Consider the following 14628-nt stretch of genomic DNA (forward strand, 5'->3'; position numbering starts at 1 on the left):
AGTGACTGATGTGGTAAACTCCTCAATGCAATCGGATGAATACCGGAACATATTCTAGTCTATGCTAGCAAAACAGTCCTGTAGCTTAGCATTTGCGTCATCTGACCACTTCCATATTGAGCGACTCACGGGTACTTCCTGCTTTAGCGTTTGTTTGTAAGCAGGAATCAGGATAGAATTATGGTCCCTCTGGTTGCACACTGACATGCTGGTAGAAATGAGGTAAAATGAATAAGTCCTGCATTAAAGTCCCCAGCCACTAGGAGCGCCGCCTCTGGATGAGCATTTTCTTGTTTGCTTTTGGCCTCATACAGCTCGTTGAGTGCGGTCTTAATGCCAGCATCAGTTTGTGGTGGTAAATAGACAGATTTGAAAAATTTATGAAAACTCTCTTGGTAAATAGTGTGGTCTACAGCTTATCAAGACATACTCAGGCGAGCAAAACCTTGAGACTTCCTAAATATTAGATTTCGCGCACCAGCTGTTATTGACAGACACAGACCACCACCCCATGTCTTACCGGAGGCAGCTGTTCCGTCTTGCCGATGCATGTTGTCGTTCAGCCACGACTCGGTGAAACATAAGATACTACAGTTTTTAAATGTCCTGTTGATAGGATAGACTTGAACGGAGCTCATCCCGTTCATTCTCCAATTATTGCACTTTGGCCAATAGGACGGATGGTAGAGGAAGGTTATTCACTCGCCAACAAATTCTCAAAAGGCACCGCGGACCTGTATCAGCGTCTCTTCTTCATGCGAATTACGGGAATTTGGGCCTGGTCAGGTATCAGCAGTAAATCCTTCGCGTCTGACTCATTAAAGAAAAAATATTTGTCTAGTTCGAGGTGAGTAATCGCTGTTCTGATATCCAGAAGCTCTTTTCTGTCATAAGAAAAGATGGCAGAAACATTATGTACAAAATAAGTTATAAACAACACACAAAAAACAGACAAAATAGCAATTGGTTAGGAGCCTGTAAAACAGGAGCCAACTCCTCCAGCGCCATAGTAAAAACCAGCAGGGTTTCTACTCAGTGAACTCAAGCGGGTGCCCTAAAGCTACAACATGAGAAGCAGGAGGACCACAAATCCACCACTTACTTCAATAGCAAAGTAAAAGCCATTACCGAGCAGCCATTAACTAATCTCATTATCTGTGGCCATCTTCAGAAGGAATACCAGCTGGTGGATGACTGGGGATTAGAGTACTGATACCGTCAGGCCACTTTTCTGTGACTCACATAGACAGGTTTGACTGGTGACATGTAGCACAGTAGCTACATCCTCTCCAACACATCACACTATGAAAACACCTGTAATCTATCAAATGCTATTGAAATGTAATGAAGTAGGGAACCTGGTGGTGCTACTCACACAGTCCTTCTCTGACACGCCCACATTGTGTAGGGAACCTGGTGGTGCTACTCACCCAGTCCTTCTCTGACACGCCCACATTGTGTAGGGAACCTGGTGGTGCTACTCACCCAGTCCTTCTCTGACACGCCCACATTGTGTAGGGAACCTGGTGGTGCTACTCACCCAGTCCTTCTCTGACACGCCCACATTGTGTAGGGAACCTGGTGGTGCTACTCACCCAGTCCTTCTCTGACACGCCCACATTGTGTAGGGAACCTGGTGGTGCTACTCACCCAGTCCTTCTCTGACATGCCCACATTGTGTAGGGAACCTGGTGGTGCTACTCACCCAGTCCTTCTCTGACACGCCCACATTGTGTAGGGAACCTGGTGGTGCTACTCACCAGTCCTTCTCTGACACGCCCACATTGTGTAGGGAACCTGGTGGTGCTACTCACCCAGTCCTTCTCTGACATGCCCACATTGTGTAGGGAACCTGGTGGTGCTACTCACCCAGTCCTTCTCTGACACGCCCACATTGTGTAGGGAACATGGTGGTACTACTCACCCCGTCCGTCTCTGACACATCCACATTGCCATTAGCATCGTCATCCATCTGCTTGTGGATACTGCGGATGGCCTCGAAGCTGAGGATGGTATTTTCATCGTGGCACCGAGGCTCATCGATGCGACAGAGTTCTGAGAGAGAAAATATACGTTCAACATGAGTCAGCAGTTGTACAGGGCTCCCAACATTACCTGAACTTGGGCGGTAAATCATATATATTGTATACCGGCATAAATGTTGAATAGTTTGGGGCGCCCTAAAGCTACGCCACTGCTTATAACTATAAGTTACACTATCCAAGATGTGCCAAATAAATTATTTCCAACTCAGGGCTCCAGCTATGCATTTGGTTTGCTAACGTGCTAGCTAAGTGGCTAGCTAACTGGCTGGCTAAGTGGCTGGCTAAGTGGCTGGCTTGCAAGATCAAGCTTCTTAGAGCAGAGACAATCAATCTCCTCAAGGATCAAGATTCCTGCTGCCAAAAATGTGTTTTGTGTGTCAAAAGAATAATGTATATATTTTTGGGGGTTTGGAAAGAAATAGCACCCTTTGCATGCACTGCCAGTAATACCGTATACCCCGGTATGGTACAGGAACGTTTTGAAGGTATCTGGATACCGCCCAACACCACACAGTAGATCTAGTGTAGGGTTGTCCACAACAAAACAAAAATCTTGGTTGACCAAGAGTCGTCTGTTCTTTCGACCAATCAATTGGTCTACATTTTTAAACTTGGATTTTCCCAAATATAGACACACCCTATGTTTGAATAAAATCCACTATATTTTTTATTTATTTTTATTTATTTAACCTTTATTTAACCAGGTAGGCAAGTTGAGAACAAGTTCTCATTTACAATTGCGACCTGGCCAAGATAAAGCAAAGCAGTTCGACAACATACAACAACACAGAGTTACACATGGAGTAAACAACATACAGTCAATAATACAGTAGAAAAAAAATAAATAAATAAGACTATATACAATGTGAGCAAATGATGTGAGATAAGGGAGGTAAAAGCAAAAAAATGCCATGGTGGCAAAGTAAATAAAGTATAGCAAGAAAAACAGTGGAATGGTAGATTTGTAGTTTGAAGAAAGTTCAAAGTTCAAATATAAATAATATGGTGCAAAGGAGCAAAATAAATAAAATAAATAAATACAGTAGGGGAAGAGGTAGTAGTTTGGGCTAAATTATAGATGGGCTATGTACAGGTGCAGTGATCTGTGAGCTGCTCTGACAGCTGGTGCTTAAAGCTAGTGAGGGAGATAAGTGTTTCCAATTTCAGAGATTTTTGAAGTTCGTTCCAGTCGTTGGCAGCAGAGAACTGGAAGGAGAGACGACCAAAGGAGGAGTTGGCTTTAGGGGTGACCAGAGAGATATACCTGCTGGAGCGCGTGCTACAGGTGGGTGCTGCTATGGTGACCAGTGAGCGGAGATAAGGGGGGACTTTACCTAGCAGGGTCTTGTAGATGACCTGGAGCCAATGTGTTTGGCGACGATTATGAAGTGAAGGCCAGCCAACGAGAGCATACAGATCGCAGTGGTGGGTTGTATATGGGGCTTTGGTGACAAAACGGATGGCACTGTGATAGACTGCATCCAGCTTGTTGAGTAGGGTATTGGAGGCTATTTTGTAAATGACATCGCCGAAGTCGAGGATTGGTAGGATGGTCAGTTTTACGAGGGTATGTTTGGCAGCATGAGTGAAGGATGCTTTGTTGCGAAATAGGAAGCCAATTCTAGATTTCACTTTGGATTGGAGATGATTGATGTGAGTCTGGAAGGAGAGTTTACAGTCTAACCAGACACCTAGGTATTTGTAGTTGTCCACAAATTCTAAGTTAGAACCGTCCAGAGAAGTTATGCTGGATGGGCGGGCAGGTGCAGGCAGCGATCGGTTGAAGAGCATGCATTTAGTTTTACTTGTGTTTAGGAGCAGTTGGAGGCCACGGAAGGAGAGTTGAATGGCATTGAAGCTCGTCTGGAGGGTTGTTAACACAGTGTCCAAAGAAGGGCCAGAAGTATACAGAATGGTGTCGTCTGCGTAGAGGTGGATCAGAGATTCACCAGCAGCAAGAGCGACATCATTTATGTATACAGAGAAAAGAGTTGGCCCAAGAATTGAACCCTGTGGTACCCCCATGGAGACTGCCAGAGGTCCAGACAGTAGGCCCTCCGATTTGACACACTGAACTCTGTCAGAGAAGTAGTTGGTGAACCAGGCGACGCAATCGTTTGAGAAACCAAGGCTACTAAGTCTGCCGATGAGGATGTGGTGATTAACAGAGTCAAAAGCTTTGGCCAGGTCAATGAATACGGCAGCACAGTATTGTTTCTTATCGATGGCGGTTACGATGTCGTTTAGGACCTTGAGCGTGGCTGAGGTGCACCCATGACCAGCTCTGAAACCAGATTGCATAGCGGAGAGGGTGCGGTGGGATTCGAAATAGTCGGTAATCTGTTTGTTGACTTGGCTTTCGAAGACCTTAGAAAGGCAGGGTAGGATGGATATAGGTCTGTAGCAATTTGGGTCAAGAGTGTCACCTCCTTTGAAGAGGGGGATGACAGCAGCTGCTTTCCAATCTATGGGAATCTCAGACGACACGAAAGAGAGGTTGAACAGGCTAGTAATAGGGGTTGCAATAATTTCGGCAGATAATTTTAGAAAGAAAGGGTCCAGATTGTCAAGCCCAGCTGATTTGTAGGGGTCCAGATTTTGCAGCTCTTTCAGAACATCAGCTGAATGGATTTGGGAGAAGGAGAAATGGGGGAGGTTTGGGCGAGTAGCTGTGGGGGGTGCAGTGCTGTTGAATGCAGTAGGGGTAGTTAGGTGGAAAGCATGGCCAGCCGTAGAAAAATGCTTATTGAAATTCTCAATTATAGTGGGCTTATCGGTGGTGACAGAGTTTCCTATCCTCAGTGCAGTGGGCAGTTGGGAGGAGGTGTTCTTATTCTCCATGGACTTTACAATGTCCCAGAACTTTTTAGAGTTGGAGTTGCACGAAGCAAATTTTTGTTTGAAAAAGCTAGCCTTGGCGTTTCTAACTGCCTGTGTGTATTGGTTTCTAACTTCCCTAAAAAGTTGCATATCGCGGGGGCAGTTCGATGCTAATGCAGAACGCCACAGGATATTTTTGTGTTGGTTAAGGGCAGTCAGGTCTGGGGAGAACCAAGGGCTATATCTGTTCCTGGTTCTAAATTTCTTGAAAGGGGCATGCTTATTTAAGATGGAGAGGAAGGCATTTTTAAAATATAACCAGGCATCCTCTACTGACGGGATGAGGTCAATATCCTTCCAGGATACCAGGGCCAGGTCGATTAGAAAGGCTTGCTCGTTGAAATGTTTCAGGGAGCGTTTGACAGTGATGAGTGGAGGTCGTTTGACCGCTGACCCATTACAGGTGCAGGCAATGAGGCAGTGATCGCTGAGATCTTGGTTGAAAACAGCAGAGGTGTAATTAGAGGGCACATTGGTATATGTAGGCTACTGAGCTTGTCTGATGCTTTAAGCACTGCGATTCAAAATGAAAACATACAAATTACTAAAGAGGTAGACAGAGATTAATATAGCCTACCCAGAAAAAAAAGAAAAAGAAATATGTTCTCCTCCTACCCGCTGCTGCTGGCCTTTGCAGATTCTGCCATTAGGCTGCTGAAGGCTACACCAGCAGTCGGCAACCTTTTCCACAGAGTGACAAGTTTTCGTACGATTTCTACTACTCTATGTGCCAGTTTTATATGTACATTTCTGTGGAACAGTTTCATTTAATTTATAATAAAGTCTTATCTCAAAATCAATGTCATGTGGTTAATCAAAATGATATCTAAATTAAAACCATACAAATCTAAAAGTAACTTTATTGCCAACTATGTAAAAATAGCCTACATAAAGCCAACAAATAAAAACATTGCAGCCTGCAGGTAGAAAATATCCTGATAAAAATAAATATCCTATAAATCACATTGGCTACGCATGGCCTGTCTGCAAGGAACTTGAAACATTGTATCAACTATTAACTTGGTATGTCCCAAAGCTTGTGCTAGCAAACATGCAACGTTGTATAAATATTCTGGGCGCTCAGTAGGCTATTTGCGCAAGGGATAAGAAGTAATTAGGTAGGCCTATGTTATGATGTTTCCACCAGATCAGAGCATGACATTTTTTACCCCCTGTCATGCTGAGTGGTAATCGATAGAGAGATGCAAAAAAATTTATCAAGTAGGCTACATTGAGGAACTATTGTCATTCTCTAGGGATGTAAAAACACTGTTTACTTGCTGTTTGATGCAAATAATTTTTTTCTTTGAGAAGCTCCTTTGTGATGGTTAAGACAATCAGAAATAGTATCAGATCCCCAAATGGGCACATTTATAGGCCTATATTTGCAGGCAGGCCAGGTAGCCTAGGCCTACTTCTATGCGTAATCAGGCCAGGTAGCCTAGGCCTACTTCTATGCGTAATCAGGTGCATGTCCTTACTCAAGATTGACAAGAGCGCTCCAAAACAAAAGACAAAGAATAATTTGACAACTAGTAAACGGAATGAAATAAACCACAACTTTTTCCTAACAAGTGTAGCCTAAGTTGTGCTCTCTGCAAACAATGTGTCCACTCCTACAATGACAACGGTAAGACTATAATAATAATAATAATAATAATAAATCAAATAAATTAAGAGAAATTACCATAACCAAACAAACACTATAGATGAGAAATGGGAATTAACAGTAAATGTACTTCTGGTGATACTGGTGCGCCATCCCCACAGCCTCCGCAATGGATTAGTCCACTCAGACAGGCCTCAGCAATGGATTAGTCCACTCAGACAGGCCTCCGCAATGGATTAGTCCACTCAGACAGGCCTCCGCAATGGATTAGTCCACTCAGACAGGCCTCCGCAATGGATTAGTCCACTCAGACAGGCCTCCGCAATGGATTAGTCCACTCAGACAGGCCTCCGCAATGGATTAGTCCACTCAGACAGGCCTCCGCAATGGATTAGTCCACTCAGACAGGTATGAATCAGACAGGTGTCTCGAGTGCCATAAATTATTTTTGTATTTTTGCCACTGCTCCAAAAAATAAATCTTGGTCGACCAACAGCCTACTGACCAAACAAACAATCGACCAGTCAACTAAATGGGGTCAGCCCTAGTCTAGTGACAATCAGCTTGTAACACACTTCATCTTATGGGTAGGCTAACAACAGCCAAAATGATGTCCACCTTGAAACCATCGCAAGCCATTTGTTCAAAACCACATTGTGGCCTAGGAACTTTGCTGCTCACAGCAGAAACCAACAGGGGTGTTAAATGTAGCAGGGCAATAACTAAACCTAGCAAGAGGCTATTTATAACCAGGCTGTGTTGTGGCAGGGTAGCTGCTTTCTTTCCAACAGTGTAACCTGAGTGTTGTTAACACATTGTTGTCAACACTCAGAATGACAAGGGTGCTGATGTTATGTCATCAATCCCAGTGCAACACGTGTGTAGGGAAGTAGAGTTCTAGTGAGGGAGAAGTAGAGTTCTAGTGAGGGAGAAGTAGAGTTCTAGTGAGGGAGAAGTAGAGTTCTAGTGAGGGAGAAGTAGAGTTCTAGTGAGGGGGAAGTAGAGTTCTAGTGAGGGGGAAGTAGAGTTCTAGTGAGGGAGAAGTAGAGTTCTAGTGAGGGAGAAGTAGAGTTCTAGTGAGGGAGAAGTAGAGTTCTAGTGAGGGGGAAGTAGAGTTCTAGTGAGGGAGAAGTAGAGTTCTAGTGAGGGGGAAGTAGAGTTCTAGTGAGGGAGAAGTAGAGATCTAGTGAGGGAGAAGTAGAGATCTAGTGAGGGAGAAGTAGAGTTCTAGTGAGGGGGAAGTAGAGTTCTAGTGAGGGGGAAGTAGAGTTCTAGTGAGGGGGAAGTAGAGTTCTAGTGAGGGAGAAGTAGAGTTCTAGTGAGGGGGAAGTAGAGTTCTAGTGAGGGAGAAGTAGAGTTCTAGTGAGGGAGAAGTAGAGTTCTAGTGAGGGAGAAGTAGAGTTCTAGTGAGGGAGAAGTAGAGTTCTAGTGAGGGAGAAGTAGAGTTCTAGTGAGGGAGAAGTAGAGATCTAGTGAGGGAGAAGTAGAGTTCTAGTGAGAGAGAAGTAGAGATCTAGAGTTCTAGTGAGGGAGAAGTAGAGTTCTAGTGAGGGGGAAGTGGAGTTCTAGTGAGGGGGAAGTAGAGTTCTAGTGAGGGAGAAGTAGAGTTCTAGTGAGGGAGAAGTAGAGTTCTAGTGAGGGAGAAGTAGAGTTCTAGTGAGGGAGAAGTAGAGATCTAGTGAGGGAGAAGTAGAGATCTAGTGAGGGAGAAGTAGAGTTCTAGTGAGAGAGAAGTAGAGTTCTAGTGAGGGAGAAGTAGAGTTCTAGTGAGGGAGAAGTAGAGTTCTAGTGAGGGAGAAGTAGAGTTCTAGTGAGGGAGAAGTCAAAGACCAGAGGGAACTATGGGTTCAAAAAACATGCAAATCCTTCATGTTATTTTCCTTTACTTAGTATGGAATAAAGCCTACTACTAGGACTATTACATTTAATGAAGTGCCTTTTAAAATATGCCACGGACTTTTCTATAAATAAGGTTTTTTTATATGAATAAAATGAATAAAAATAAAAATCTGCATTTTGACATGTTCCTCGTCATATTTTTCCAACTTTCCTGGGAAGATCTAACCAACATTTCTTCAGGTTTTCACCGTCATTGTAAAGCCCAAGTTATGTTGTTGCTTTGATTGTCCTTTCTGAAGATGATCATTTATTTAATATGATTAGTGATGATTGTAACCCTGTTGCGTCAACTGAACTCTCATTTTATTTAATATAGTGAAACTATATTCCTTTATTTTGTCATTTCTTTTAAGAAACATTGAAAATATAATAGTCAAATCATAGTATTTACTCTTCTTTTCTGGTGTTTTGTGATGGAAAACTGAGCATAAAACCCTGTTACCAATAGATGGGCTAGAAATGTTTTAACAATGTAAAAAAATAAATAAATAAATAAATAAAGTGAAGCTTGCATTCAACTGCCCTTCCCTGTTGCACAAAACAAGCTTCCATTCCCCATATCACAAGGGGATTAATGGCTAACTTAAGATGAAAACCTCGACCCTGTTACGGTCAACCCTGTTACTTTAATGGCACATTATTGGCATGTACTATAGTCTTTTTGTTACCCCTTGAGATAATAAAACAGAGGTCGACCGCTTATGATTTTTCAACGCCGATACCGATTATTGAAGGACCAAAAAAGGCGATACAGATTAAATCGGACAGTTTATTTATTTTTTATTTATTTGTAATAATGACAATTACAACAATACTGAATGAACACTTTTATGTTAACTTAATATAATACATCAATAAAATCAATTTAGCCTCAAATAAATAATGAAACATGTTCAATTTGGTTTAAATAATGAAAAAAACAAAGTGTTGGAGAAGAAAGTAAAAGTGCAATATGTGCCATGTAAAAAAGCTAAAGTTTAAGTTCCTTGCTCAGAACATGAGAACATATGAAAGCTGGTAGTTTCCTTTTAACATGAGTCTTCAATATTCCCAGGTAAGATGTTTTAGGTTGTAGTTATATTAGGAATTATAGGACTATTTCTCTCTATACCATTTGTATTTCATATACCTTTGACTATTGGATGTTCTTATAGGCACTTTAGTATTGCTAGCGTAACAGTATAGCTTCCGTCCCTCTCCTCGCCCCTACCTGGGCACGAACCAAGAACACATCGACAACAGCCACCCTGGAAGCATCGTTACCCATCGCTCAACAAAAGCCGCAGCCCTTGCAGAGCAAGGGGAACAACTACTTCAAGGTCTCAGAGCGAGTGACGTCACCGATTGAAACGGTATTAGCGCACACCCCGCTAACTAGCTAGCCATTTCACATCAGTTACACCAGCCTAATCTCGGGAGTTGATAGGCTTGAAGTCATAAACAGCTCAATGCTTGAGACACAGCTAAGAGCTGCTGTCAAACGCACGAAAGTGCTGTTTGAATGAATGCTTACGAGCCTGCTGCTGCCTACCACCGCTCAGTCAGACTGCCCTATCAAATCATAGACTTAATTATAACATATTAACACACAGAAATACGAGCCTTAGGTCATTAATATGGTCGAATCCGGAAACTATCATTTAGAAAACAAAACGTTTATTCTTTCAGTGAAATACGGAACCGTTCCGTATTTTATCTAACGGATGGCATCCATAAATCTAAATATTCCTGTTACATTGCACAACCTTCAATGTTATGTCATAATTACGTAAAATTCTGGCAAATTAGTTCGCAACGAGCCAGGCGGCCCAAACTGTTGCATATACCCTGACTCTGCGTGCAATGAACGCAAGTGACAATTTCTCTAGTTTAATATTGCCTGCTAAACTGGATTTCTTTTAACTGAATATGTAGGTTAAAAAAAATATACTTCTGTGTATTGATTTTAAGAAAGGCATTGATGTTTATGGTTAGGTAAATTCATGCAACGATTGTGCTTTTTTTGCAAATGCGCTTTTGTTAAATCATCCCCCGATTGGCGAAGTTGGCTGTCTTTGTTAGGAAGAAATAGTCTTCACACAGTTCTCAAGGAGCCAGGCGGCCCAAACTGCTGCATATACCCGACTCCGGTTGCACAGAACACAAGAGAAGTGACACAATTTGCCCAGTTAAAAGAAATTCATGTTAGCAGGCAATATTAACTAAATGAGGTTTAAAAATATATACTTGTGTATTGATTTTAAGAAAGGTGTTGATGTTTATGGTTAGGTACACATTGGTGCAACGACAGTGCTTTTTTCACGAATGCGCTTGTTAAATCACCCGTTTGGCGAAGTAGGCTGTGATTCAATGATAAATTAACAGGCACCGCATCGATTATATGCAACGCAGGACAAGCTAGATAAACTAGTAATATCATCAACCATATGTAGTTAACTAGTGATTATGTTAAGATTGATTGTTTTTTATAAGATACGTTTAATGCTAGCTAGCAACTTACCTTGGCTCCTTGCTGCACTCGCATAACAGGTAGTCAGCCTGCACGCATTCTCCTCGTGGAGTGCAATGTAATCGGCCATGATCGGTGTCCAAAAATACCGATTACCGATTGTTATGAAAACTTGAAATCGGCCCTAATTAAAATCGGCCATTCCGATTAATCGGTCGACCTCTACAAAACATCTTTATGAAGTGTGCTCTTTATGACAGACCGTTATATATTTTTATTTTACCAAGTTACACTACCCAAAATGTACTCTATTCGTGGAACGACCCGCCTATCTTAGTATATATTATTACACGTCAGCATAATAGCACGTACATAGAGGTCTATACTTAGTAAGAAGTCTGTTCACTTTCACCTCAAGAATTCCAGCTATGCAGTCATTCCAATTCAGTTGTTTGAAAAAAAAGTTGTATGAATGGTGTCACATGCCGGGAGTACCTCTGGCTGTAGTCATGGTTATGAAACCATCCGGCTAGGCTGTATATTATGTTGTGTGTCTATGCCTGCCTGGCCTGCAGTCTTCCCCTCTCTCCTGGGGGATTAGAAACCCTCTGCAGCAGTAGATCACAGACAAGGCCTCGCTTCAACTCAGAGGAAAACATAGTTTGGTCTGAGCTGCAGTCTGCAGACATTCTGGGCTATGTGCAGGAGGCAACCAAGGCTGCCTCTAAGCCACAGAGATCTGCAGTGTAGCCAAGTGTCATTTCTGAAAGCTTCAATGTTCAAAGTTAAGTATACAATCTCAGGTCGAAAGAATGTAGTCTTCATGATGAAACAGCAGGGTAAAAATACAGGCAAAATGGCTGAAAGAAGTCATAGCCAACAGTCCCTAAAAGGGAAAGAGCTGACCAGATAGATCAAAGCGAAGAGTCTGTGCAAAATATTTTTGCTTTTAAGACTGTGTGGCTTATCCTGCCCAGAAACCTGACCAAAACACAAATAAAATAGACTCAATCATGGACACTCTTACTGACAGTTGTAGCTGCTTCACACGATGTATTGTTGTCTCTAACTTCTTGCCTTTGTGCTTTGTCTGTGCACAATAATGTTTGTACCATGTTTTGTGTAGCTACCATATTGTGCTGCTGCCATGTTGTGTTGCTGCCATGTTGTTGTCATGTGGTGTTGCTACCATGCTGTGTTGTCGTCTTAGGTCTATCTTTATGTAGTGTTGTGGTGTCTCTCTCGTCATGATGTGTGTTTTGTCCTATATTTTTCATCTCAGTCCCCGTAGGAGGCCTTTTGCCTTTTGGTAGGCCATCATAGTAATTAAGAATGTGTTCTTAACTGACTTGCCTAGTTAAATAACAGTTAAATAAATAAAAATAGGGCAAGGCCTACATTAGTGCGATGTCGTCATATTTCACACTAAGAAATGTGATATCAGGCATCTTCCTGTGTGATGAAATCTATCATGAGGAAGCACACAACAGCAAGTGTCCATGTGTGTTTACTTCCTGCTTGCGCTCCCATTTGCTGCACAAGGTAGCTCGTAGTATTACTACACTAGGCAAGACCAGTAAGTAACTTTCCCCGATTGGCCCATGCAGAGTGCAACTTATAGCACAGCACAAGGCAGGCAGGAGCTTCTCTGGCATGGAATCCTACTGCAGCTTTATTTATGACAAAGACTTCAAAGAAATAGGCAAATTAAGGTAGCAAATGCTGCACAGAAAATGGCAATGAGGCCAGAAAAGTGAAGATATGGAATTGCATTATATCAAGGAGTCTAGCTGTAGGCAACAGCATAGGGGCAAATGATTAAACTTGTTTGGATCCACAAAAGTCACCGTACCCTGACCTGTCAAGAGCTAGAGCAAGCCAGCTACACAGGCTGTGACTAGGGCTGGACGGTATACCGGTATTGATGCAGGGACTGGTTCGGGTTTTTACTTTACCTTCTAGAACGGTATTTGAATGTTGGTTTGTTAAATGTGATACACCATGTGTAATGTCCATTTTTATAGTTTACTTCGCTACTTGAGTCATCCCTCTCCGCTCTTTCTCTCCGTGCCACTTTCCACACAGACCTAGCCCCGCCCCGTCACTCAAGGAGCACATTTGATGTTCCTCAACCACGAGACACTTGCGTTCAGTCTGCATGGTCAATGCAGCACATGCAACAATGTTGATGACAACAACGCTGTTTTCACTTTGCGTCTAAATATAAATCCACAAGAGATCTATAATGACACTATTAGCTTGTGTTTCTTACATCAGCTAGTTTGTCTTTTCATATCAAGTTGCCCTAAATCTTGTGAGACGCTAATTGTTAGCTATCTAATAAATCTACTGAGTAAGAGCAAGCATAGCTAGCTAATACAGCCTGGTACCAGTGATGGTGTAGACCTAAATTAGCATGTTGTTTGTGCAACAGTATCTTCTAAATCAAAAGAAGAATATGCAAAGCAAGAATGTTAGCTACATGATGTAGCTAGGAGAAAACATGCAATGTAGCCAAAGCTCATAGGGTCCCCTAGGAAACATTTATCAACACTTTAGTTCCTACCCTGTCACAATAACTCCTCCCTGGCATTTTAAACAACACTGTATTCAAAGTGCCCACTATTATATTCTAACTATAGAATTAGAATAGTCATTCTATTTCCATGAATCCAACAGTTTTGCTCTAATTCACAATTTCCACATTTGGTTAAAAATAAGTCCTAGATTAACTGCCCATATCGTGCAGCCCTACGTGGCAGTGCGGAAATTATCTCAATTGAGCAGTGGTGTAAAGTACTTAAGTAAAAATACTTTCAAGTACTATAAGTCGTTTTTTTGGTATCTGTACTTTACTATTTTTAACAACTTTTACTTCACTACATTCCTAAAGAAAATACTGTACTTTTTAACTCCATACATTTTCCCTGACACCCATAAGTACTCATTACATGAATGCTTAGTTGGACAGGAAAATGGTCCAATTCACGCACTTGTCAAGAGAACATCCCTGGTCATCTACTGCCTCTGATCTGGAGGACTCACACTAAACACAAATGCTTTGTTTTTTAATTATGTCTGAGTGTTGGAGTGTGCCCCTGGCTATCCGTAAATTCAAAAAACAAGAAAATGGTGCCATCTGCTTTGCTTAATATAAGGAATTTGAAATGATTTATACTTTCACTTTTGATACTTAAGTATATTTATTCAAGTAGTATTTTACTGGGTGACTTTCACTTGAGTAATGTTCTATTAACGTATCTTTACTTTTACTCAAGTATGACAATTGGGTACTTTTTCCACCACTGCAAATGAGTGCAGGAAATGTAGAAATTATAAAAACTGCTGAAATTCGTTTTGGTTGAAGTTGAATTGAACAGTATAAAACAAATCAGAATGGAGAAAGACTCATTGAAATCACTAAGAATGTATGTGTTGCCATCCTAGGATCACTCACTACTCATAAAGCAAATGTACAACTTTTATTATTCAAAACTACAGTCAAATACCGTCATACCGTCCAATTTTTTTTTTTTTTTTAAATAGAGTGATTTAACATTTTGGCCATATTGCCCTGCCCTAGCTGTGGCAGGTGGCCAATGTGGAATCAATTCTAGAATATCCAGGCATATCAACAACAACCACCACAGCTGACACCCTGTGAGGATGCTGGCACTTCCTCACCTAAAGACTCATACATTCCCCATTGTGCGTGACTGTGTTAATGTTTATTTATTAAAGGGCCC

General features: G+C 41.8%; 1 protein-coding gene across 2 annotated transcripts in view; it reads right to left on the reverse strand.

Moving 5' to 3' along the window:
- LOC115206568 (stromal interaction molecule 1) overlaps positions 1-14628 on the reverse strand; it is a 72480-nt gene that overhangs the window by 52290 nt on the left and 5562 nt on the right. For both annotated transcript variants that reach the window (XM_029773696.1, XM_029773697.1), the window contains exon 3: positions 1925-2055. In XM_029773696.1, the coding sequence (XP_029629556.1) occupies positions 1925-2055 (131 nt within the window). The remainder of the gene's footprint in view (positions 1-1924; positions 2056-14628) is intronic.

This window comes from Salmo trutta, chromosome 13, assembly GCF_901001165.1.
Source record: "Salmo trutta chromosome 13, fSalTru1.1, whole genome shotgun sequence".
NCBI classification, from domain to species: Eukaryota; Metazoa; Chordata; class Actinopteri; order Salmoniformes; family Salmonidae; genus Salmo; species Salmo trutta.